We start from the raw sequence: 27,593 nt of genomic DNA, 5'->3' as shown, positions 1-27,593 counted from the left end.
ATCTTTGAAGTTCAAGTTGCCATCTCCTGGGGTAGCATGTGACTGAAAATTAAACTTATTGGGAGATGAAAACTCCAATTACTACTCCACTACTAAGCAGAGACATAACATGACAGATGTATAAAAATGACTAGTTTTAGGGGATTATTCCAAAATATTAACAGAAAGTTAATAGGATAAATTATATAAGGGCAGAATGCAACAAAATGTAGCAAATATATAAGTCCAGTCCAATACAGGTACAGCCAGTTTAAGTACTCGCTCAAGATCCTTAAATTATACAACTACCTAAACATGTATGAAATAAAGTAGCAAAAACATATGGGAATAGTTGTTTTGAGAGTAGAATGTGAATATATGCGCTAATGGATACAGAACTAATTGCAATACCAGTTTCCAAACAGCTTAGATCTTATTTATCAAAAACTTTCACTTAGTAACAAGCAAGCAAACTACAAATTATCTTCAAGTGTTTTATTTGATAAAGACCATAAGAACATAAGAACGGCCGTACTGGGTCAGACCAAAGGTCCATCTAGCCCAGTATCTGTCTACCGACAGTGGCCAATGCCAGGTGCCCCAGAGAGAGTGAACCTAACAGGCAATGATCAAGTGATCTCTCTCCAGCCATCCATCTCCATCCTCTGACGAACAGAGGCTAGGGACACCATTCTTACCCATCCTAGCTAATAGCCATTTATGGACTTAGCCACCATGAATTTATCCAATCCCCGTTTAAACATTGTTATAGTCCTAGCCTTCACAATCTCCACAGGTAAGGAGTTCCACAAGTTGACTGTGCACTGCGTGAAGAAGAACTTCCTTTTATTTGTTTTAAACCTGCTGCCTATTAATTTCATTTGGTGACCCCTAGTTCTTGTATTATGGGAATAAGTAAATAACTTTTCCTTATCCACTTTCTCGACATCACTCATGATTTTATATACCTCTATCATATCCCCCCTTAGTCTTCTCTTTTCCAAGCTGAAGAGTCCTAGCCTCTTTAATCTTTCCTTGTATGGGACCCTCTCCAAACCCCTAATCATTTTAGTTGCCCTTTTCTGAACCTTTTCTAGTGCTAGAATATCTTTTTTGAGGTGAGGAGACCACATCTGTGCACAGTATTCGAGATGTGGGCATACCATGGATTTATATAAGGGCAATAATATATTCTCAGTCTTATTCTCTATCCCCTTTTTAATGATTCCTAGCATCCTGTTTGCTTTTTTGACCGCCTCTGCACACTGCGTGGACATCTTCAGAGAACTATCCACGATAACTCCAAGATCTTTTTCCTGACCCATTGTAGCTAAATTAGCCCCCATCATGTTGTATGTATAGTTGGGGTTATTTTTTCCAATGTGCATTACTTCACATTTATCCACATTATATTTCATTTGCCATTTTGTGAGATCTTTTTGAAGTTCTTCACAATCTGCTTTGGTCTTAACTATCTTGAGCAGTTTAGTATCATCTGCAAACTTTGCCACCTCACTGTTTACCCCTTTCTCCAGATCATTTATGAATAAATTGAATAGGATTGGTCCTAGGACTGACCCTTGGGGAACACCACTACTTACCCCTCTCCATTCTGAGAATTTACCATTAATTCCTACCCTTGTTCCCTGTCCTTTAACCAGTTCTCAATCCATGAAAGGACCTTCCCTTTTATCCCATGACAGCTTAATTTACGTAAGAGCCTTTGGTGAGGGACCTTGTCAAAGGCTTTCTGGAAATCTAAGTACACTATGTCCACCGGATCCCCCTTGTCCACATGTTTGTTGACCCCTTCAAAGAACTCTAATAGATTAGTAAGACACGATTTCCCTTTACAGAAACCATGTTGACTATTGCTCAAGAGTTTATGTCTTTCTATGTGTCTGACAATTTTATTCTTAACTATTGTTTCGACTAATTTGCCCGGTACAGACATTAGACTTACCGGTCTGTAATTGCTGGGATCACCTCTAGAGCCATTTTTAAATATTGGCGTTACATTAGCTAACTTCCAGTCATTGGGTACCAAAGCCGATTTAAAGGACAGGTTACAAACCTTAGTTAATAGTTCTGCAACTTCACATTTGAGTTCTTTCAGAACTCTTGGGTGAATGCCATCTGGTCCCGGTGACTTGTTAATGTTGAGTTTATCAATTAATTCCAAAACCTCCTCTAGTGACACCTCAATCTGTGACAGTTCCTCAGATTTGTCACCTACAAAAGCCGGCTCATGTTTGGGAATCTCCCTAACATCCTCAGCCGTGAAGACTGAAGCAAAGAATCCATTTAGTTTCTCCGCAATGACTTTATCGTCTTTAAGCGCTCCTTTTGTATTTCGATCGTCAAGGGGCCCCAGTGGTTGTTTAGCAGGCTTCCTGCTTCTGATGTATTTAAAAAACATTGTTATTGCCTTTAGAGTTTTTGGCTAGCCGTTCTTCAAACTCCTCTTTGGCTTTTCTTATTACACTCTTGCACTTGAGTTGGCAGTGTTTGTGCTCCTTTCTATTTGCCTCACTAGGATTTGACTTCCACTTTTTAAAGGAAGTCTCTCTCTCACTGCTTCTTTTACATGGTTGTTAAGCCACGGGGGCTCTTTTTTAGTTCTTTTACTGTTTTTCTTAATTTGGGGTATACATTGAAGTTGGGCCTCTATTATGGTGTCTTTAAAAAGGGCCCATGCAACTTGCAGGGATTTCACTTTAGTCACTGTACCTTTTAACTTTTGTCTAACTAACCCCCTCATTTTTGTATAGTTCCCCCTTTTGAAATTAAATGCCACAGTGTTGGGCTGTTGAGGTGTTCTTCCCACCACAGGTAAAGGATTCTCAAGAACTGCAAGCTCTTGGTTACTCATGTCTTCCTCAAGTATCATCTAGTAACTGGGGGAAAAAGGCAGGTGAAGTTAGCTTTTTCAAATGGAATTAGCTTACCTGAACTAATTCACTTAGCATATCTACATTTCTAAAGATTGTAAACCAGAAGTCTGGAATTCCTTTGGGATTTGACTCTTCTGCTGCGGCTGCTGCTTCTTTCTCTTCTATTACTACTTTGTTTTTGAGGTCTCCCTATGAAGTAAACATAGAAATGTTTAAGAAAAGCACAACCTCTTCCTAATTAAAAGCCTTCCTCACTTAGTATAAAAAGTACAATAGAACCTCAGAGTTACGACTACCAGAGTTACGAACTGACCAGTCAATCACACAACTCATTTGGAACCAAAAGTAAGCAATCAGGCAGCAGCGCGCACGCGCACACACACACACACACAGCAGCAAATACAGTACAGTACTGTTTTAAACTACTAAAAAAAGATAAAGCAGCATTTTTCTTCTGCATAGTAAAGTTTCAAAGGTGTATTAAATCAACATTTAGTTGTAAACTTTTCAAAGAACTACAATGTTTTGTTCAGAGTTACAAACATTTCAGAGTTACGAACAACCTCCATTCCCGAGGTGTTTGTAACTCTGAGGTCCTACTGCAGATGCTTAAAATGCTGTCAGATTCCTGAAAATCGTGACTTGAAAGTTCATGTTTAGAGATGGTTTTAAACCAAGATAGTCAATTCCACTTACAAATCAAATCAAACAGATCCGAAGTTTATTTACAACTGTCTTTCCATATTTGTAAATTTTAAAGTATGTACAACTGCTGGTAGTTTGGCACTAGTTTAAAGTGCTTTCAATTTCCATGGAATTCTTGACTAAAAGATACAAACATAACTTTCCAATTTCATTTGCTATACTCAGGATTTTTTAAAATACACTAAAATAATAAAACCTAAAGACAGGTACATGCCTAAACTAAGTAGATGTACACCTCTACCCGAATATAATGCAGTCCAATATAACGTGAATTTGGATATAATGCAGTAAAGCAGTGCTCTGGGGGATGGGGCTGCTTTACCGCATTATATCTGAATTTGCGTTACCGCAAGCGGTTCCTCTGCGCGCCCCCATTACTTGCTGTGGCTCTCCCTGGGGCCCCCCACCCCAGCTCCCCTCCGCTCCGCCTCCTCTCATGAGCACACCGCAGCTCTGCTTCTCCCCCTCTCTCTCAGGCTTGCCACGCCAATCAGCTGTTTTGCGCAGCAAGCCTGGGAGGGAGGAGAAGTGGAGCTGAGCAGTGTGCTTGTGGGAGGAGGCGGCGGAGGTGAGCTGGGGTTGGGAGCGGTTCCTCTACCCACCCTTACTTGCTGCAGCCCCCCTGCCCCAGCTCACCTCTGCCTCTGTCTCCGCCCACAAGCGCGCTGCTCAGCTCCACTTCTCCTCCCTCCCAGGCTTGCTGCACAAAACAGCTGATTGGTGCGGCAAGCCTGGGGGGTGGGGGGAAGGGGGGAAGCCGAGCTGCGGCGCGCTCATGGGAGGAGATGGAGTGGAGGTGAGCTGGGGGGGCACAGAGGAACCGCTCCCTGCTCCAGCTCAACTCTGCCTCCTCCCCTGAGTGCACCGCTCCACTCCCCACCCCCTTCCAGGCTTGCTGGGCCAAACAGCTGATTGCGGGGAAGAGGGGGAAGAGAGAAGCTGGGGCAAGGAGCAGTAAAAGCGGTTCCTCTCCCTACCCAGATGTAACGTGGTCTCAACTATAACACTGAGATTTTTGGCTCCCAAGGACCGCGTTATATTGGGGTAGAGGTGTACTGTTCTACAGGGCAAGAACCAGACCAATCCTCTCTTTCTCATTTTCACTGTGCTCTATCTAAAATTTAAATTGGTAGCTTGTGGGGCAGAGACGGTCTTTCCAAGTCTTCTAGGAAACAATGGCTGATGTAATAATGAAAAGTACCTACAGATTATGCTATCCAGGTTCTTCTCTTTGGGGCACAACTCCACAGTCTTCAAATATATTAAAAGATATATGAAAGCTGCTCATTGTAAGTTGAGAAAAAAATTTAATACTGAACTAAAATTCAGCATGGGATTGTGCTAATACATGTCCCTGCTACTATGTCCTCATCCTACAACACAGCAAATCCAGTTCCTGATCATGGAGAATTCTGCTGCTTTTCAGTAGCAAAGGTAGCATCACCAGAAGCACTTAGAATTGCCTCCAACAAGATCTATTATTTGAGTGATGAGTCAAGAGCAGAGAACAGCAATTTATTACAGTTACCAAAGGATTGTGTTTGGGCAATATTTATAGCAGTTCATAAGATTAACTGAACTTGTGTATATACATAAGAATAGGTAAACAGAAAGTCTCAGAAAGCATTACAAACTTCAATTGCTTGAGGACTGCTGGAAGTTACCAAAAAATGGTCCTTAACACATGCCAGTAATGTCATAAACTGCTGCCACTCATCCCATAGATTTAGAAACCTTGTAATTTGTGCCTGTGGTAGTACTGTGGATTACCATCAAAAACAATGAGTAGTAAATATAGACTGAGGGTAGTATTAATTTTGCACAGAGATAAGAATGACTAAAGAAAATGGAGAACAACTCAGGAAGAAAGGAAAAGTGTGTGTATGTATGAGTGAAAAGCACGACAAACTTCTTTAAATTTAAAAAAGTTTCTTCCCCTCAAAGGTTTTGAGCTTTGAGAGTCCCTAAAACTCATTAAATATAAATGGCATGTGCTGAAGCTATAGAAAGCCCTTCTTAAAACTCAGTATTTTCTACTACACACAGAATATATAAAAAGCATGCTGGCTGCTGGATCCTTACTGGAATAAAACTTGCTTTACAATACACTTTCCCGAAGTCTGAGATATCTATTTGTCAAATCTATATTCATAGCACTAAAAGCTAGTTATGTCCCCCAAAATAAAGAACAGCCAGCGAGCCAGTGAGCCAGCCTTCTATTACTTTGGTGATTTATGTAGCACTGGAATGGAACCCATTAGCAGAAAGATACTGTCAACAGGTTACGAACAGTGCAAATGATAAGGAACAAACAACCGTTAAACAGTATTGGTTGATGGCAATATACTGTCAAATTCAGTAAGTTTCTGAAATTTAATTTTAAAATGGCAAATTTGAGGCCAGAAGTGACCACCATGATCATCCAGCCTGACTTCTTGCACATTGCAGGCTACAGAACCTCACCCATCCACTCCTGTAGTAGGGACACAACCTCTGGATGAGTTACTGAAGTCCTCAAATCTTCATTTAAAGACTTCAAAGTTACAGAGAACCCATCATTTACTTTAGTTCAAACCAGCAAGTGACCAGTGCCCCAAGCTACAGAGGGAGGCGAAAAAACCCAAGGTCTCTTCCAATGTGACTTGGGGAAAAATTCCTTCCCAAACCCAAATATGACACTCAGCTATACCCTGAACATGTGGTCAAAATCCAGGACAGACACACATCTGGTAAAGTTACCTGTAGTAACTCAGAGCCCTCCCAATCTGGTGTCTTGTCTCCAACTGCTGGAGACACTGTCTACAATGGCATATGGGCAATCCATGATGGCTGTTCGCAATCTCATCATACCATCCCCTCCACAGACTTATCACCTTCAGTCTTACAATAGATTAAGTTTTTCCCCTCCACAACTCCCTTTAGAAGGCTATTCCAGAATTCCACTCCTCTGATGGTTAGAAACCTTTGTCTAATTTCAAACCTGATTTTACTGTTGGCTAGTTTCTATCTATCTATTTGTTCCTGTGCCAACACTGGCCCTTAACTTAAACAGGAAGGGACAGGAGCTAGGTCTTCTTATCTTAGGTATTTTTGCTTAAGTGAAAAATTAAAAGTAAACTGGATTATAATTTTAGAACACTGAATAAAGTTTGGGTTTGTCTATGTAAACATTTAGTTCACAGCAAGCTAGAGTAAGAATCTATGCCGCACTAGCTTTCCATGGACCAACTATCTGTGTGGACCCTGCTGACACGCATTAACTCGTTTGATAATATACTTTGATCTGGTCCTCTTGAAAAAGGATGATATCAAAGAGAATTAAACTGTTAATACATGTCAGCAAGGTCCACACAGATAATTGGTCCGTGGAAAGCTAGCGTGGCATAGATTCTTACTCTAGCTTGCTGTGAACTAAATGTCCATGGCGGACTAGAATGGGGTAGATTAAATTCACACCCCAACTTGCCAAGAACTAACTGTTCGTGTAGACAAGTCCTATATGTCATTGTGTTCAGTCCAGGCTTGTGCTTATTACAAGAGTTCTATAAGAAATCTAGATTTCAAAGAGATTAGATTTAAGACAGTATCTTTCAGGCTATATAAACAAACAAAATTAGTCCTTTATCAAATTTTCAAACTAATGATTAGCTTGTTTCTACTCACAGCTAGTTTTTCTTCTTCCTCATTTTCACTGTGCCACTCTGACTCTGCATCTGTAGGTTCAGTCTCACCAATGACAAAGTCCCTTCTCTGCACAAGAGAATTATACATTTAAGGGAGAAAATATTAAAGCAGTAATTAAGGTTACTCTGAACAATTCCCTGGGCTGCTATGAAAGGTTGGGCAAAATTACTGCCTCTGGCAAAATACAAAAACTAATTCTCTCGTAATGACTTCCAGCTTGCAAAACAATCCTTAAAAAAAACAAAACAAGGAAAACAATTGACTTACTAATAGGATAGATAAGTATCCCCAATTATTAGGGTAAGAGCATGAAGCTAACAGACAACTTATTAGGGTGGTTACCACATGTATTAACAGTAAGTTGCAACATAAATGAACTAAACAGGACTAGAGATACTTATGTTTAAAGTGAAATCAAAAAAGTGGAAGTCACAATTGTCTGTTTTGTACTTTACTACAATTTCAAATAGATACCACTGAATGTCAGCAAAAAACTTAGCTCACATACTTTGGCTATAAAAACAGTTGTCAAATACAGTTTTATTGTTCCTACTCTTGTATAGCAGTCAGGGTATGTCTGCAAATAAACCACTCTGCTGCTATAGCATTTCTGTGAAGATACTACCTATACTGACAGAAAGGCTTCTCCTGTCGACTTAGCACTGTCTACAATGGGGGTTAGGTTGGTTTAACTGCATAGCTCAGAGGTGTTGAATTTTCACACCCCTAGGTCAGTATAACCGTCACTTAATTTTCTAGTATAGACCAGGCATTAGCTGCACTTTTGCTAGAGACCCTTACACAACAGGGAAGCAAAAAAAGTTCTGTACAAAAGAGAAATCCTCAGCCACAGCAGAGGATCACAGCAATGGAGGAAAAATGGAGACTGCAAATATGGTATATGGTTCACTTTTTCACTGGCTCTGCACCAGACAAGTCCTCAACTTAACTTTGGAGTAGCCTAATGGCTGAGTTACACAGGCTGCCAACACCATCAAGAGGCTGAAAATGCAGCCAGAGACCAGCAGGGCTTAGTAAAGCACCAGCCACACACACTTGGCCAGCAGCAAGGAGAGCTAGTGCAAAACCAGTATACTAGCTCTATGTCACCAGAAGATTCCCCTACACTAGTATGAGCCTCCTTGGGCCAGATTCTGCCAATGCTCCAGAGTAGAGAAGCTGTGCGCCATCTGAGAACCTGTCGCACTATCAAAAACTGCAGTGTTTTTTATATGGTCAATATCAGGAAATTCAGAGTCACGGGTATCAATTGTAGGAGTTCGCAGCAGGCCACAAATACACTTTTCACATACAAGAGAAGTCCAATTACAATCCTATCGATTACACAGAAAAATGCATTAGCTATGCAAAGAAAATGAAGACATGAACAGAGGATGAAATTGTCTCCAAAGAGTTCATTATTATTTATATCTAACACGGTGAATGTTAAAGCTAAAATTTAGGTAAGAACCAAGAGTTGACATTAAAAACAAACAATCTGTTGTACTAAAGAATGTTCTCTACCAATTAAAGGAATTCTTCTGTCAAAGAGAAGAATCTTTGTCTACTTTGTGTAGATGTCTACATTTGAGAAAATGTACACCACCCTCCACCTCCAGAAAGGTTTTTGCTATTTTCTCATTATTGCATGTAAACAAAAGAAAGCATGGCTTATGAATATTGTCATAGCATCAATAGTTTTGTTTGTGTTATGGTTTTTTAAACAATTTTTAAAGTGAGGAGGCTGGGATATAGAAAAGTTGCTAAAATGTACTATCTAGTGCAGTTCTAATAAACCCAAGAGCCCAGGTATAGGATACACTCACTATATACCTTCTTTTACACCCAGCAACAAGTTCAGGGATTTTCAAGGTATTGCCTTGTTTTGTTGGCCCGTTTCATTCCTTTGTGAGGTTTTGTTTATATTTTAATATATAGTCAACTAGTCTGAGTGCCAGGCCTTGCAGAAGACCTAACTGACTGACTGGTGCTGGAGTAGTGATATCAAGAACATGCTTTGGATATGCTATTGCACCAGCTATAGAATCCTGTAAATAGGAAAACTGTCCATAAATCTTGGAGTTTTTAATACATTCAGAGGAATAGAAGAGTGTGCTTTACACAGCTCTCCAACAGTTCCCCTCTTTAGAGTTACGAAAGGAGTAATTAACCCCAGCCTTTATCACTGGAAGTACAGTTTTTACAATATGGAATGTCTGATAGGATGAGAAAAGAACAAGGGCTAGAGTTCTAGATTGGTAATCCAAGCTTCTCTTTAAGGCAGCTGGGGCGGGGGGAGAAGGGGGAAAGAGAAAGGAGAGATAATTTGTTTCTATTTGTTTTTATTTTACTCTTCTCTATTTACCTCCAAACAAAGGAAGTTTGAGAAAACAGCAGTTTTGAAAAAGATCTTTATAGTCTTCCTACCTTATCGAAGAGAGGTTGATAGAGGGCTGCATATTTTCTCTCTAAATCATGAACTTCTTCATAAAATTTAGCTTCTATATGGGCACACTTCACCTGGAGTTGTTTCAAGGCATCAATTCTTCTTTTTACTGCTTTTGGTAACCTAGAAATAAACAGCTCTGTAAGTCTAGAAAGTTAGCATCTTCACATCTAATAGTCATTGTGCATTATCCTGATATTATAGCTATACTATTTAGTCATAGGAAGGGTTGGTTTAGCCTTAACATCCCCCCACACGTTCCTTTTTTAACAGGGCATTTCAAAGCTTTATAAGAATCTTCTCTTATCCATGTTGTCCTTGATACTATTATCAGGGGTCTGAAACTCCTGGCCCGAGGGCCATCTGCAGCCCAAGAACCTCCCCACTGCAGCTGGCGGAGGAGAGATGCAGGCAGCCACGCTGCTGGCAATGTTCGCTACAGGCACCGCCCCACCATAGCTCCCATTCCCTGAGAGAGAGGGACAGAGATATCATCATTAGTTGCCGGGCAGAGTCAGCCATGGAGGCAGCATCATTTTTTCCTCCCACAATGAATATAAACAAGTCAAAATACCAAACAATTATCTGAAGCACACCTTGCTGCAATCTTGAAGGTTTCAACTGCTCAGTCACTGAGGCCAAACATCAACAAACTGACAGAACTGAAGCGTTGCCAGGTGTTTGGCAAACACTAAAAACTGAGGAGTACTTGTGGCACCTTAGATTAACAAATTTATTTGGCCATAAGTTTTCATGGGCTAAAACCCGCGAAAGCTTATGCCCAAATAAATGTTTTAATCTCTAAGGTGCCACAAGTACCCCTCACTGTTTTCGCTGATACAGACTAACACAGCTACCCCTCTGAAACTAAAAACTCTCTGGCAGAGGAAGAATTGTATAAAGTTTATGACAGTTTTATTATTTCTAAGAAATTAGAAATAAAAAATACAATATAAATGTTTTCTTTTCTGAACACCATCTTCAGTGACATTGGCCCGCTAGGAGGATTTGAGGACTGGCACTGACCCTAAGGTAAATAGAGTTTGAGATCCCTGCTATTATCTTCCATCCCCTAAACCAGGGGTAGGCAACCTATGGCACGCGTGCCAAAGGTGGCACATGAGCTGATTTTCAGTGGCACTCACATTGCCCGGGTCCTGGCTACCAGTCCGGGAAGATCTGCATTTTAATTTAATTTTAAATAAAGCTTCTTAAACATTTTAAAAACCTTATTTACTTTACATACAATTTAGTTATATATTATAGACTTATAAAAAGAGACCTTCTAAAAATGTTAAAGTGTATGACTGGCACACGAAACCTTAAATTAGAGTGAATATATGAAGACTTAGCACACCACCACTTCTAAAAGGCTGACGACCCCTGCCCTAGACCACCAACCCCCCATATATTTCAGATGGCAGAAAGTAACTTCTTTTTTCACATCTAAGTTTGTGCAATTACAATTATGTCAACCCTTCTATGGAAAATAATTGTGTATTTTGTAGAGAAAAGCATGTATTCATGGGCTGTACTCTGAAACATATAAATGTATATATTGACCAAACAAGGCCAAATTCCCAGATATGAACCAAACCTCCAAAAGCTTCCCTGAACAGATTAGCCTGTTCTCACACTCTCACGCAGAAGAGAATGTTTCAGAAGTGTCGAATCCTTCACTTTATATCCTAGTACTGACCCTAGAGAACCCAGTTCTAAAACCCAAGCATAATCCAGTGAAGAGAGATGATGACAGAAGCAATCTCAGAGAAGTCATCCATATCCCAGTTAAGGGGAATTGAAGATGGACATAAAGTCTGAATAGTGTTCAGTTTTAACTTACCACTAAACTGAACTACTCTCCTATCAGGATGCAATCTTAGATTAGTAGTTTATGGAACTGATCTAGAGCAATTTGGGTCCTCCTCTCTACAGTGGTGGCCATTGCACCATCTATTAAAGCAGCAACACACCATACTCTGACATTTCCATTTTCTGACTAAATAGTAACTCTGCTCTGTTATTTTTTCGGTCTTGCTGAAAGTGAGATATGCATTGTACTTACGTTTCAATATAGCTTGAAGGAGTATGAGACGAACTGTCAAGTCGCTCCTGCAGAGCTGCCAAGACTTGTGGATTTTGCATCACTTGATCTGCTAGCTTTTCTATGAAAATAAAAACATTCTTAATACAAATCTGAATACGTTTGGATTGATTTGGTGCTATATTTAATATTTTGGTAGCAACATTAAGCAATATTATTGAACCTCTGGATCATAACTATAATCACCACTGTACTGGAGTTTCAACAGCAGCAAAATTGGTTCAGGCTCAAACCAGAAAGAGAGAAGTGATATTGATGGGCAGGAAAATGCATACGGAGAATCCCAGAATCATAGAAACGTAGCACAGAAGGAACCTTAAGAAGTCATCAAGTCTAGTCCCCTGTGCTGTGGCAGGACCAAGTAAACCTACATCATCCCTGACCAGTGTTTGTACAACTTTTTAGAAACTTCCAATTATGGGGATTCCACAACCTCCCTTTGGAGCCTATTGCAGAGCTTAACTATCCTTAAACACAGAACTTTTTCCTAATTTAAATCTCGCTTCCTGCAGATTAAGCCAATTACTTTTTATTCTACCTTCAGTAAACATGGGGGAAAATTGATAATTGTCTTCTTTAACAGTACTTAATATATCTGAATACTTATCAGTCTTTTCTAAAGACTAAAAATGCCAAGGGTTCTGCCCCCCCCCCTCAAACTTTTCCTCATGCATCAGGTTTTCTACACCTTTTAGATTTTCTCTTCCTCTCCTCCAGACTCTGTACACTTTTTCCACATATTTCCTAAGATCTGGCACCCAGAATTGGACACAGTACTCCAGATGAGGCCTCACCAGTGCCAAGTAGAGTGGGACAATTACCTCCAATGTCTTGCATACCCCAGAATGATTAGTCTTTTTCACAGCTGCATCACATTGTTGATTTTCATTCAATTTGTGATCCACTATAACTCCCAGATTCTTTTCAGCAGTACCACCACTTTATTCCCCATTTTGTATTTGTGCAATTGAATTTTTTTTCTTGCTAAGTGAAGTACTTTGTACTTCTATTTATTGAATTTAATCTTGGGGAATTCAGACCAATTCTCTAATTTGTCAAGGTCCTTTTGAATTCTAATCATATCCTCCAAAGTGCTTGCAACCCTGCTTAGCTTGATGTAATCTGAAAATTTTATAGGCATATTCTCCTTTCCATTATCTATTCAGTATTTTCATTAATGACTTAGTTCCAGACCCACAACTGACCCCTTTGGGACCCCACTAGATATGCCATCCCAATTTGACAGCAAACCATTGATAACTAATCTTTGAGTATGTTCTATCCAACAGTTGTGCACCCACCTTATAGTTATTTCATGTAGACCACATTTCCTTAGTTTGCATCTGAGAATGACATGAGGATGCCAACTGCATCTTTTCCAGTTGAGAAGTATGGCCAACCTTTGCAATCAAGGTTCACAGCAGGAGTGATGGGGCATGGTGGATTCATAATTTTCCCTGAAGAGCATCTGGGACTTGCAAGTTCTTCTACCCTCCATTTAAGCCTGGCTCAAGAGCTTGAACTAGTCTTAAACAGGAGGTGGGAGTGGGAAGAACACAGAAAACTACTGTGTTATATTTTTGGCCAGGTTGCAAACTAACTGGGGCTTCCCTTTAAAATGGTCAAAAGCTGTGAGTAATGCAGAATGTAGCAGCCTAGCTTTTGAGCTTGGCAAGGTGCTATGAGCACTGGACTGGCCATTATTCATTTTCAAATACAATTCAAGATTCTGGCTACAATTTACCAGACTCCTCAGATGGTGTGGGAGCCAATTACCTGAAAGATCCTGTTTTCCCATGTCCCACTGTGGGAGTTCAGATCTAACTGCTCCCAAAGTTAAAATCTGCCATGGGAAGCACCAAGAGACTCTTAGTAGAAAAATCTATGCTTTTTATCTCTCTCTCTCGTGGCCTGCTCAAATTTAATAAGCTTCACATATAGTTTAAGACTGCCAAAGCCTTGGAAAGATTTTTGATACAATTTAATAGTAGGGATTGGTAGCCTGATATGAAGCATGGGGTTTAAGCATGCTGGCCTTTAAGCATAAAAGCTGCTTTTTTAAAAATACAGTTTTGAAAGCATTTTAGGTGCTTGGTGCTGGCTCCAATGTATTTCTAAATTTACCAAAAACACCTATGAAAGAAATTTAAGATTGCAAAGTCAAGCACCCAGATTATGCAATGCCAGTATTAAGGTTGCCTGTGCAACCTTAATGCATCCCACCGTGTGAGCACAGATGATGAAGTCTTTAATTTTGAATTTTAGAATCTGTTGAAAGATTCAGCCTAAATTTTTTTCCTGTCTTCACCAACAAAGGACATTCTTTGGCGAACAGATTTCAAGCATGTTCAAAATCCCATATAGTGAAGAACTAATCATAGGACTGGAAGAGATATCGAGAAGTCTTCTCGTCCAGTCCCCTGCAGTCATGGCAGGACTAAGTATTACCTGGGGCATCCCTGACAGATGATTGTCTAACCTGCTCTTAAAAATCTCCACTGATGGAGATTCCACAACCTCCCTAGGCAATTTATTCCAGGGCTTAGCCACCTTGACAGTTAGGAAGTTTTTCCTAATGTCCAGCCTAAACCTCCCTTGCTGCAATTTAAGCCCACTGCTTCTTGTCCTAACCTCAGCGGTTAAGAACAACCTTTTATGTACTTGAAAACTATTATGTCCCCTCTTTTCCAGACCAAACAAACCAATTTTTTCCAATCTTCCCTCATCGGTTATATTTTTCTAGACCTTTCATCATTTTTGTTGCTCTTCTGTGGACTTTCTTCAATTTGCCCCCATCTTTCCTGAAATGTGGCACTCAGAATTGGACACAGTACTCCAGTTGAGGGCTAATCAGCTTGGAGTAGAGCGGAAGAATTACTTCTCGTGTCTTGATTACAACTCTCCTGCTAAGACATCCCAGAACCATGTTCATTTTGGGGGGGGGGGGGGGCGGCAACAGTGTTACACTGTTGACTTATTTAGCTTGTGGTCCACTATGACCCCCAGATCCCTTTGTGCAGTACTCTTTCGTAGGCAGTCATTTCCAATTTTGTGTGTGTACAACTGATTGTTCCTTCCTAAATGGAGTATTTCGCATTTGTCCTTAGTGAATTTCATCCTATTTTCTTCAGACCATTTCTCCAGTTTGTCCAGATCATTTTGAATTTTAATCCTATCCTCCAAAGCACTTGAAACCCCTTCCAGCTTGGTATTGTCTGCAAACTTTATAACTGTACTCTCTAATCCATTATCTAAATCATTGATGACGATATTAGCAGAGCTGGAGATGGAATAGATCCCTGCGAGACCCCACTCATAATGCCCTTCCAGCATGACTGTGAACCATTGATAACTATTCTCTGGGAATGGTTTTCCAACCAGTTTTGCACCCACCTTATAATAGCTCCATCTAGGTTGCATTTCCCTAGATTGTTTATGAGAAGGTCATGTGAGACTAAAGTCAAGCTATACCACGTCTGACTGTTATATATACACACTATGTTAGATATACTATGCTGACTGTTACTTATCACCTTATTATCTTCTGGATGTTTGCAAATTGAATGCTTAATTATTTGCTCCATTATCTTTCTGGGTACAGAAGTTAAGGTGATTGGTCTGTAATTCCCTGGGTTGTCCTTATTCCCCGGGCTGTCCTTATTTCCCTTTTTATAGATTGGAACAGGGCAAATATAGTGCCAGACTTCTGGAATCTCTCCTGTGTTCCATGACTTTTCAAAGATAATTGCTAATAGCTCAGATATCGCCTCAGTCAGCTCCTTGAGTATTCTAGGATGCATTTCATCAGGCCCTGGTGACTTGAAGACCTCTAACTTGAAGTAATTTTTAACTTGTTCTTTCTCTATTTTAGCCTCTGATCCTAGCTCATTTTCACTGGCATTCACTATGTTAGACATCCAACCACCAACAACCTTCTTGGTGAAAACTGAAGCGAAGAAGTGATTAAGCACCCCTGCCATTTTCACATTTTCTGTTACTGTGCCCCGCCCCCACACTGAGTAATGGGCCTACACTGTCCTTGGTCTTCCTCTTGCTTCTAATGTATTTGTAGATGTGATGTGCACAAAAGACTGAACATTTTAAAATGTTTAAAGATATGCAACTAATGATCTTCAAACTCTGAAGAAACTTGCCAGAGCTTTACAAGCCAAGTCTGAAGTTTCTATTTTATCATTTTATTTAGTTGCAAAATGTCCTGATCAAAGATAAGGGTTTTCACATTTGAACAAAATTGGATCAACTGATTTGGTCAAAACTTAGAAATAGCCTCTCAGCCTTAACTACGGGTCACTACTAGAGCCTTAAAGAGACACATGCATACACCATTTTGGATGTAAACATTTTTGTAGTTGTATAGAAAAGGATTTAAGCATACAAGAGAAACAGGAGGCTTACCACTACTAGTATAACCTTATACAGTTACTTAGAATTCACACTTACCTTTTTTATCACTTGCATGTTTAGCAGCTTCCACAGAATCTGATGCAGCATCTTCTGCTTTACTAAAGAAGCCAAAGTTAGATTTACACACCAAAAGGTAACACCGGCTCAATATTTGCTACTACATCTAATTATGAAATCACTGAAAGTATTTTATATTACATATAAAAGAATGCTATTCTTAAAGAATGACGAACAACAGAAGTTAAAAATATGTAGATCCCATTAAAAGACATCTGTTGTCATCAGTACCTTGAGTTCAGATGTCTGAGACCTGGATATCAGAGTTTGGATATCAAGCTAATTGTTTTCTCTCATGAAAGTAAGAAGCTGAGGGAGCTGTAGAGTCAACACCTAACCCCGTTTGGAAGGCTCTCACATCGACTGAGTGACCCTGGAGCTGCATCCATCCTCCCTTGGCCACGAGGATGTTGTGACACGGTATTTGAGCAAGGCTTATTTGATTTTCATCTAAGAGTGGAGAGATACCTCACTATTTAAAGAGTTTGGAAGGAGAAATATAGGTAAAACTAATCATTCAAAGCCTCTCTGACCATAGGAATTAAATCAGAACACCCAAAAAGAACAAGAATTTCAGATAAACATATTTGGGGATTTGTTTATTGAAATTTGGATAACCTGAAATTCAGGAACAATCAGGGTTTACATTTAGAAGGAAAAAATCATATGAACCCATTAAAATCAAGTTCTGGGAGATGTGCTGGCTATAAAAGCTTCCCCAGCAACATAATTTGGACTTGAAGAGATCAAATGTAAATAGGTATGTCTCTTGATACCTGCAGGGCAGACTGGGCTTTGTCAATGGTTCCTTAACTTTAACAGAGTGAACCATATTTTATTAGAAGGTAAATCTGTGAACCATCTCCACTACAATTTGCGCTCATGTAGACTTCCTCACTCATTCACAACAGCATAACAACCTTGTTGCAGCTACAGCAATTACTTACATAGAAAAGTGATACAGAAAAAGGGAAGTATTTTTAGCCATCTTTTACTCAATTTAGCTGCTGTAGATAAAAAGGGCCCAGCACTATGTAGCTGGTCAGCAAGTGCTCTCCAAGCCACTGGTGGTTCACAGACCAGTCTGTGAATCCATTGAACAAATAATCTCTAAATTCAAATGCAAGAAAACATGTATTTTTACAATTTTTCATAAACTATTGTTTCTTAACTAGACTGTAAATTCTTCAGGGCAATGTGTCCGTATACTTGTAATGCACAATATGCAAGGCCCTACTTGAACTGCAGGATGATTATCAAAAAATTGTGGCTGAGTTGCAGACAACCCATGGGTAATTTCAAAAAAGTAATAATGGACCTTATTATTTGTGGTCCATTACTTTTCCACTGTTGGCCACCTGGTGCTCCTACTGTCAAAACTGCAGTGGAAGCCTAATACTGTGGAAATTGCAGATTCCACAATATCGCAAGTTAAGTAGGGCCTTGATACACTAGCACCTATGAAAGTAAAAAAAAATATGCCAGATGCAGTGTTTTATATTATTTCCCTACTCAGATGTAGGGAATATATTTCTAATTAAATAGTCAAAGAAGCCACTCTGATTACCACAGAATAAGAGAAATCTGAGAATCAGATTTGCCCTAAAGATGGTAAAAGGAGAGCTGTTAGGGCAAGTTAGTTAAAGCTGAACCTTTGCTATCAGTATGTGAATTTTGTTTCAGAGACCAGTGTATTTTTACTAAACTCTAGTTCACAAACTTAGTTTTAGAACATTAGATTTTGGTGGAAGCGAAGTCCTTCATGTGTAGGAATAATGTTTTGTGCATCATGTCCAGCTTTGTACAAGATCAAGGTCATGATATGTTCTTTTCCCTGAGGAACTTAAAATATAAGCAACATCTTAGTACAAAAGGGAGTAATTACACTGGGGACTCTCTCCCAATGAGGCAGGAGCAATGTTGGGACTCTACAAAAGTATACAATCCAGAAGAATTAAATACAGCACAGGGCCTCAAAGCTCAGATTATTTCCCTATCCCTGTAAAACCTCAGATCAAGAGGGATTTTTTCTGAATCGCAATAAAAGCAGTTACTTTTAACAAATTAGAAAAAAAAAGTTGCAATTTCAGTTTGTGCTCACCTTGCTCTTCTTAAAAAAATAAGACTAGCTTATCAGCAAACTGAAAAGTGCTTATACCACTTAAACTATTATGTTGATAAACTTTAGATGGACATTTAGATAACAAGGAAGTTATTTTAAGATAACTGTAATATATTTCATTCAGAGTCGAGACAATTACTCCTGGAGGAATTCTGCACCACAGCACATGCACAGAATTTATGTTCCCTGCAGATTTCTTTGCTTCCCTGCAGAAAAAAAGACTTTCTGATGGGGAAACAAAGGGAAGCCACAAGAGTGGTCATGCAACCCTCCCCTGCAGTAAGTTTCAGGTGCCCAGGGCAGTCGGCAAAGAGGTAAATCACCGTGGGGCAGGACTGGGGAAGACCCAGCGGATGGCTCCTACCCTGCGCTGGGCTCATCTGCTATTCCCAGCTGGGCTGGGGAGGAGGGGACTTCCTCTTCCCCTGCACAGCATCCGAGGCTGGGTCAGACCCACCCCCAGATTTCTCCCAAGCTGTAGTAAGCTCTGCATACTCCCCTGCTTCCTGCACTCATCGCTCCTCAGCTGCAGGGAGTGGGATCCCTGTACAGTGAGCTGCTCCCCCATTCGCCCAACCCCCATGCATCCAGACCCCTTCATACCCAGACCCTCCTGCTGAGGATCACCCCCACCCTCCTGCACTCAGAAACGCCCCCACAATGAGCCCCACTTTCCCTGCACCTGGAACACCCTGATGAGCCATCCGCACCCAGATCCCCACCGAGCCCCAACTAGTTGCACCTGGATCCTCATCCCCACTCTTCCCAGCATCTGGGCCCTCCACTGAGCCCCCGACACCCAGACCCCACTACTAAGCTCTTCCCCCGCCTCACCCAGACCCCCCGCACCTTCACCTGGACCCCACTACAGAATCCCATTACTGTTACCCCCAGAACCCTCCAACAAGCCCCTGTGCACCCAGATCCCCTTCCACACTCAGATCTTCCACTGAGTCGCCTGCACACCCCCCCCCCGAATCCTCTCAACGCACACCTGAATCCCCCCCACACTAGGATCCTGCTTTGCTGAGCCTGCCTGCCCACACCTGGAGGGGCCCTGGGGTGTTTCTGTAGGGCTGGCCCTGTCCTTGCACTATGTAAGGGTTGGGTTCAGCCTCACCGCTGAGTCTGGGTGGGTGGAGGCTGCACAGTGATCTCCCACCTCTGTGCAGCCAGTGGCCTGTGCTCCCCAATGCCATGCTGGAGCATCCACATTTATATGACAAATAAAATTGGCAGAATTTTTTAAATATTGTGCGCAGAATGCCCTCAGAAGTAGACAATACTAAGAACAGAGTGATTTTACACATGACCATTTGTGCAACATTCTTAGCTTCCTATGCACCAATTCATCTTCCTTTTTTGTGGGATAAAGCATTAATGATCTGGCTAGCCTTCTCTATTTTTGATTTGCCAAGTTTCATGAAAGAACCACTCACTAAGATACTGGCGAGCTCTGAAGATGGGTAAGTAGCAAACAATTTCTGTTTAGAACAGATATTGAGAGCATTCTGACTTACCTATTATCTGCCATCTGTATGCTTGTATCCTCCTACAAATTAAAATATAAAATGTTTAGGACACAAAATACTGTTCTCATATAAAATTATCAAAATCTGATTAAAACCTCAAGATGCTTGCAATACTAGCTGCAGGATCTGCTAAGGAACAGTTAACAGCCATAAGCAGGATCTTATGTACTGTACATCTTTCACCGGACTGGTCACACCGAGCATCACATCTGAATGTAAGTTTATCAGCAGCTGTTCTAGGATGTGAACTCATGGAGTATTTGTTTTTAAATTGCTAAATAGCTCTTTACATCCCTTAAAAGTAAGTATTTCAGCCTGTAATCTGTTTCTATGGCATCATAAAACCTGAGCTATATACTAAAAACAAGTGTTAAAGCCTAGGTTATGTATCAGTAAGATAGTTCTATTTGATAACCTCCATTTAGGTTCCCCGCTTCTTTTCTAAAACAGGATTTTTTCCTCTTATGTTACCCAGTACTTAGTCATCTCATTTACCTCCTGTCCCAAACAGGAGTGCACATATATATTCTCAAATACAAACATGACAAAGGGCAGTACAACTAAAGAGCTGAAATACTCCTGACTCGGAAGTTTTAATTATCAAGATTTCCCCTTTTTCCACTTCCTAGTCTTTTCCTCCCATACTCTTTCCTAACTTGAGAGGACAGAGAGCATGCAGTATTTCCAGCATTTTCTTCTATCTCTTGCCCCCACACTAAACCTCATACCTGGCCCTAAACACCAGTCTTATTCTCAGTCTCTCTGACCCAATGACTATTTGCATATTCATCCCAAGTGGAATAGCTTCAACAGGAGAGATTTAGAGAGCCCTACATCAGAATATCCCATAACTCAGTGATTAGAGGACTCTCCTGAGAGGTAGGAGACTCTTATTCATATCCTCTCCCTTCATGAGGCCGGGGGAGAGGGGGCGTGTGTGCGCTGAACCCACGTCTCCCACATTCCAGTTATGTGTTCTAACCAATGAGCTAGAAGTTAAGGTGGGCACAACCTCCCTCTTCCTTCTCCAGCAGACAGATTTTGAATTAAACCTGATCTGGTATGCAACCTCTGAGCACACCTACCTGATCAAGCCCCGCATGGGAGATAGATGGGAGAATGCCAATCTTCCCCTGGTTCGTGCACTGATCTGGGGATTAGGTTCAAGAAACCTAAAGTGAGGCAGCAATGCACATGTCCAGAGGCAGAAACTTCTGCACCTAGAGAATGTTTACCCTGAAAATTTAGGCACCAAATTTAGGCACCTACAGAAGTCAGCTGGAGTTTTATCACAGTAGAGCCTACAATTGTGACTTAGGAGCCAAAGGCTGGGATATAGGTGCCTAAGTACCTTTGTGGATTGGGGCCTAAGGCCCAGTTTGACTATTGCCATGTGTCAAGGAAGCTCTGAGGAAGGCCAATCTCCTACATGATAGGTATAACAAATTAACATCAAGACACCAACTGCTGCTGCAATATTCTAGTATCAAGCACTTACGTATCTCCTAGAAATTTGAGGTGTCAGAATTTAGAAGTTTGGGGCATTCACAGAATCCAAGGCCAGAAGGAATGTGACCAGCTAGTTTGATCTCTGATATAACACAGGCCACAGAATTTCCAAAAAAATTCCTACAGCATATTTTTTAGAAAAACTTTCAATCATGATTTAATAGTTATTTGTGATGGAGAACCCACCACTTCCATTGGTAAATTGTTTCAATGATTAGTTAGTCTCACCACTAAAAATTTATGCCTTATTTCCAATCTGAATTGTTCTAGTTTCAAATTCCAGTCATTGCATTGCATTATACCTCTCTCTGCTCCCAGGGGTTCTCAAACTTAATTGCACCACGACCCTCTTCTGACAACAAAAATTACTACATGATCCCAGGAAGGGGGACCGAAGCCTGAGCCCCACCATCCAGGACAGGGGAGGGAGGTGTCCAAAGCCAAAGACCAAGGGCTTCAGCCCCAGGTGGGGGGCCTGTGACCTGAACGCCACCCACTGCTGAAGCCCTGGGGCTTTGGTCTCAGGCCCCAGCAAGTCTAACGCCAGTCCTGCCAACCCAATTAAAACAGGGTTGTGACCCATTATGGTGTCCCAACCCACAGTTTGAGAACTGCTATGCTAGACTGAAGAGTCCATCATTAAATACTTATTTTGTGTGTAGATACTCACAGACTACAATCAAGTCACCCCTTAACCTTCTCGTTGTTAAGCTAAAAAGACAGACTCAATAGCTCAGTCACTAAAAGGTGTGTTTTCTAATCCTTGAACCATTCTCATGGCTCTTCTCTGAACTCTCTCCAGTTTATCAATGTCCTTCTTGAATTTCAAGCACCAGAACTGGACACACTATTCCAACAGCAGTTGTACCAGTGCCAAACAGACATAAAATAACCTCTTTATTCCTATTCAAGATTCCCATGTCTATACCTCCAAGCACTGCAGGAGGTCATGTTAAGTTACTTATCTACCAACCCCCTCAATTCTTTTTTCGGGGTCACTGCTTCCCAAGACAGAGCATGCCATCCTGTCAGTATAGCCTATATTCTTTGTTCCTAGATGTATACATTGACATTTAACCATATTAAACCGACATTGAGAAGCTGTGCTCAAACAAACGATCCAGATGACTCTGTATCAGTGACCTTTCCTCTTCCTTATTTACCACTCCCCCAGTAGTGTGTTATCTGCACACTTCAGTGATTTTATGTTTTCTTCCAGGTCATTAATAAAAGTTAAATAGTGCAGTAGGGCCAAGCACTGATTCCTGCAAGACCCAATAGAAACACACCCATCTGATGATATTTTCCATTTATAATTAAATTTTGAGACCTATTAGTTAGCCATCTTCAAATTCATTTGTGTGCATGTTAATTTTATATCATTCTAGTTTTTAAAATCACAGTGTCATGTGGTCCTAAGTCTAAGTATTACATTAACACTATTATCTTTATCAACCAAACTTGTAATCTCATTAGAAAAAAAGGTATCAAGTTAGTTTGATAGACTATTTTCCATAAAACCATATTGATTTGCATTAATTACATTACCATCCTCAAATTCTCCATTAACTGAGTTTTATATCAGCTGCTCCATTATGTTCCCAGGGATCAATGTCAGACTGACTGGACTATAATTAAGGCTACATTTTAGTCATGGGTATTTTTAGTAAAAGTCATGGACAAGTCACAGGCAGTAAACAAAAATTCATGGCCCGTGACCTGTCCATGACTTTTACTATATACCCCTAACGAAAACTTGGGCGGGGGGCTGCGGGTGCTTTGAGAGGAGCGGGGATGTGTGTGTATAGTCCAGGGGCACTGGCCCAGGACACTGCTGGTGCTGGAGGGTGTGGGGGGACAGGCCATGGCCTGGGACCCCTGCTGGTGCTGAAGGCAGTTGCCAGGGCTGGTAGGGGCTCCCTACCTGGCTCCAGGTGTCCTGGCTGCAGCTCCTAGGTGGTAGATAGAGCATGGGGCTCCACGCACTGGTCCCGCCAAAAGCACCGGCTATGCTGCTCCCATTGGCCAGGAACTGCACACACACTCCCGCCCCAACTCCCTGCCCCATCCCATACACCTAAACTGCTGTGCTTTGAGCCAACACCGGCTGCTGCAGAAGTCATGGAGGTCAAGTCATGGAATCTGTGACCTACAGGACAGACTCGTTGCCCTACCTGTAATTACCCAGGTCATCCTGTTTACTCTATTTAAAATCTGGAATATTAGCTTTATTCTAGTCTTCTGGAACTTTCCCAGTGTTTCAACACTTATTGAAGGGGGACTTTCAAACAGAGCTCTTCCAGTTAGAGAAAACTGAAGAGAAGGACAGAACACAAAAAATAGTACAACTTTTAGAACAAGCTCTTCCTACAGAGATCACAGAATTGCCTGTGAATTCTGGAAGAGTTAAGTATGATAGAGCCAGGTGTTTTCAAATGCAAGTCAGACAACCAATCAGAGTGCATTTCAATGAGAAAGTAAGTGATATCATGGAGTCTCCATGTTTACTGCCATAATTATTTCCATGATAAGTAAGCTCTGTTTACAGTTTTGTAACGGTTGGCACTCAAATATTGGAGCTTAGACTCAAGAGTTATTTCTTGGGCATCACCACCAATAAGCTTTGCAGGACAAGTTGTAGTCTCAGTTACCTCAAGCAAACCATTATCTTCAAATTATGCTATTAGTGACAGAATATTAAAACAAAGAAGAACAAAATAAAAAAAACCCACCCACCTCACTAGTCCTGGGAAACATGGTGTAATTAAAGTCTGCCTGGTGCAAACCAGACACGATATAGGTTAGCTGAAGCAGCATAGGAATGGAAATAATTGGGGAGTAGGGGAGGGTCTCATCCCATGTAGAGCCAAAAAACAAAGGTTCAGCCCCAGAAGGGAGGGCTTGTTCACCCCTAACAGGCACAGCTTTGAAAAAGGTCCTGCAAGCTGAACGTCAGGAGGCACCATCCCACAAGAGGGAATGCATTTTGAAAAAGAAAGCTTTCATTTTGTTTAAAAAATGATTTCTAGTCCTTACAGCTGCATGTAAACCAATACACAGAGGAAGAAACTGAGCCTGCTGCACTGGGAAGAGAGTGGTAAAATGAGGCCGCATCAGGACCAAACCACCCCTCCACTCAGTTAGCCACTGGATCCAGAATTGTGCAGGAGAGAACCCTCTCACTCTGGGTGCACTGGGACTCAGGTGGGGTCTCCCCTCTCCCACCTCACCATGTGGGCTGTATAAGAGTCAGCCCCAGAGACTCCAGCCAGTAGGGCAAAAGCAGCCAAAAAGCCAAAGCATACATGGGGGAAGTCAGGAATGAGAGGAGAGGTTGGATGAGGCAGCAGGGGGCAGTCAGGGGATAGGGAGCAAAGGGATGTGGATGGGGCAGGGGTCCTGGGGGGATGGGTTGGATGGGGCAAGAGTCAGAGGGCGAGAAGTGTGTGTGTGGGGGGTCAGATAGAGGGTAGGGGCTGGGCCACACCTGGCTTGGGGGGGGGGGGCACAGCCTCCCCTAACCAGCCCTTCATATTATTTCAGAAATCCGATGTGGCCCTCAGGCCAAAAAGTTTAGCCGCCCCTGACCTAGCTCAATAAGCCCTGAGTCTTGGTTGGCCCTTAGGCATCTGAGCCATCCCTAGCAACCACTCTGGGCCCCGTGCTTTGGGGAGCCCCACGGGCCAGCACCGCCTCCCCCAGCCTACCCTAAAAACAAAACACATCACAGACCATGAAATGTGGTCGTGTGTGCACTTTTACCCTAGACTATGCCAATCTCATGGGGGAGACCAGTGTGTCTCAAAGTGAGGGAGGGTCCTGACCCAAAAAGGAGTTGCCGGGGGGAGGGAGAAAGAGGTCATAAGCTTATTTTAAGGGGGATCGTGGTATTGCCACCCATACTTCTGTGCTGCCTTCAAGGCTGAGCAGCTGAAGAGTGGCAGCTGTGGGCTGTCAGCAGCCAACCATAGCAATGCCATACCCGTGTCACCCTTACTTCTGTGCTGCTGCGTTCAGAGCTGAGTGGCTGCTGACTGAGGGCCCAGCTCTGCAGAAGTAAAGATAGCAATGCCATACCCGTGACATCCTTACTCCTGTGCTGCTGCTGCTGGCTCTTCCTTCAGAGCTGGACTCCCACACTCCAGCTGCCCAGCTCTGAATGCACTGCCACTGCCTGCACAGTGCAGAAGTAAGAGTAACAGTACCACAACCCCTCCTACAATAACCTTGCCATCCCACCACCACAACTCCTTTTTGGGTCAGGACCCCTGCAATTACAATACCATGAAATTTCAGATTTAAATAACTATAATCATGAAATTTACTATTTTTAAAATCCTATGACCCTGAAATTGACCAATATGGACTGTGAATTTGTTAGAGCCCAGTTCATGGGTAAGCCAAACCACAAAAAAAAGTTATAATGTCTGTGTCAGACCTTTTATACATAACTTTGTAGGCAGCAACCTACTATCAACTTCATATTCCTGCTGTGGAAACTTAAGAGGAATAAAAACAGGGAATGGACAAAAATTCCTTAAGCTGGTTCACATAACCTCTTCTTTGCCCACATTTAAACTCCTTTTAAAGGCCTACTCTTGCCACACAGCAGGCAATAAGTCAAGGTGATTTGGATAATTTAACTGTTTTCTCCTTCCCCTAGTGTCTCTATACCTTTTCCTCTGTCCTTCTGCTGTGAAGGAGTCAACGTGCCAGGCCCAGGCCGCTTGAGGATATGAAATGCAGCTAGCATTTCATAGAGTAGGGTAATAAGACTGTTACGCACTCAGCATGCCTGGGGAGAGGCAGCAGCGTGTAAATGGGGCAGGGGAGTAGAAGAAGTGAAGTCCCTGCCCAGGGCACCCGGAGAAGAGACGAGCTGGCAGCGAGGTGAACAGAGCGGTGGGGAAGGAGCGCCCCCATGGCCCGGCCTCCCCGCAGGGGAGCAGAGCGGAGGCGCGCGGGGCCGGGGACCCTCACGCCAGGCCTACAATCACTGAGACGCCCGCCACAGCCGCCTCGCGAAGCCGAACTTTCCCGGGCCAGCGACAGAAGCTCCGCGCAACGTCGCCCGCTCGGAGCTAGGCCCGTCCGACTCCAGGGGGGAGCCCCGGGCCTCCCACGCCACTCCCGGAGCCCCACCCCAGGCTAGGGAGGCCGCCTCCGCCGCCCCAACCGCAAACAGGGAGGGCGGGCCTCGCCCCCAGGCAAGGGGCCTCCCGCGCCTAACGCTCCCCACAGCCTCCCACCTAGCTACTGCCGGGAAAGGACAAGGAGCTCAGCCCGGCCCCACCGGCCTCACCTGCCCGGGCCTCGCGTCTCCTCACGGCCCCACCAGCGGCGCTCAAGCTTCTCTCAGGCAGACCCAGTCGGGCTGCGCCGCCGCCAAGAAGGCCGCTTCCCATTGGGCGACGCTCAGGCAGCCCGCACAATAAAACCCACCTCGATTGGCCCGCAAGGAGCCACGGCCCTGCACGCGGGCCATGTTGACTATCCGGCGCAGGAGTGCTTAGCCAATCAAGGCGCGAGGGCAGCTTGGTGTGGGCGGGAGAAAGGGGATGGAGAGGTGAGCGCTCGCGGCTGCTCGCGCGCGCGTCCGTGTGTAAGGGGCGGGAGCACTGGCTCAGGGGGAGTTGAGAGCGTGCGCCTGGGTATTTAAAGGGACAGACGCGAGGAAATGGGGGGTGGGGAGAGGGCTTGGAAGTGGTTGTCAATTGCAGCTGTGTTGTGGGTGTTTGTTTGTCCTTGGCTGTGACTCACCCCGAGTACATTTCTGTCCCCAGTGATTGCAAGGAGAAGGGTTCAGGAAAACCCAGGTGAAATAAGGCCCCACATGTGTTATTTTATTGCCCTCAATGTTTGTGGCCTGACTCGGTGTCTTCAGTGGCTGGAGTCCATCAGCCTGAGGGGCTACGACGTCTAACTCCCTTCTGAGCAAGCGCTTGCCTAGCCCCCTCGCTTAGCTGTGGTAGGTAGGTGTGCGTAGCTCCCCTCTTGCACTTCCTGAGTTAACTGTATGCAGCAAGGTGCCTGCACACAGTGCTCCTGTTGTATAGGCCTGCACGAGTCTGAAGCCTCTTTTGATGCTGTGCTAGGAAAAATACAGTATAGTGAATCAGTAGCATTTAGTTACCAC

General features: G+C 42.7%; 1 protein-coding gene and 1 non-coding gene across 3 annotated transcripts in view; both read right to left on the bottom strand.

Annotated features, from left to right (window-relative positions):
* Positions 1 to 26,911, bottom strand: part of NAP1L4 (nucleosome assembly protein 1 like 4) — a 53,098-nt gene extending 26,187 nt beyond the window's left edge. The window contains exons 1-7 of one of the 2 annotated variants that reach the window (XM_045014782.1): positions 26,760 to 26,911; positions 19,937 to 19,968; positions 16,274 to 16,335; positions 11,774 to 11,873; positions 9,690 to 9,831; positions 7,242 to 7,328; positions 2,928 to 3,062 (exon numbers count right to left, since the gene is read on the bottom strand). In XM_045014782.1, coding sequence (XP_044870717.1) covers positions 2,928 to 3,062; positions 7,242 to 7,328; positions 9,690 to 9,831; positions 11,774 to 11,873; positions 16,274 to 16,335; positions 19,937 to 19,950 — 540 coding nt within the window. In that variant the 5' untranslated portion in view covers positions 19,951 to 19,968; positions 26,760 to 26,911. The remainder of the gene's footprint in view (positions 1 to 2,927; positions 3,063 to 7,241; positions 7,329 to 9,689; positions 9,832 to 11,773; positions 11,874 to 16,273; positions 16,336 to 19,936; positions 19,969 to 26,759) is intronic. The other variant, XM_045014783.1, reaches the window with a different exon arrangement.
* On the bottom strand, positions 5,746 to 5,875 carry LOC123370575. Its single transcript, XR_006579472.1, has one exon. It is a non-coding gene; the product is annotated as a small nucleolar RNA SNORA54 (small nucleolar RNA).
* Positions 26,912 to 27,593: the final 682 nt, after the last annotated feature.

This window comes from Mauremys mutica, chromosome 4 (assembly GCF_020497125.1).
Source record: "Mauremys mutica isolate MM-2020 ecotype Southern chromosome 4, ASM2049712v1, whole genome shotgun sequence".
In the NCBI taxonomy this organism is placed as follows: Eukaryota; Metazoa; Chordata; order Testudines; family Geoemydidae; genus Mauremys; species Mauremys mutica.
The sequence above is the reverse complement of the archived record's forward strand: the minus strand, read 5'-3'. Positions and strand labels throughout refer to the sequence as shown.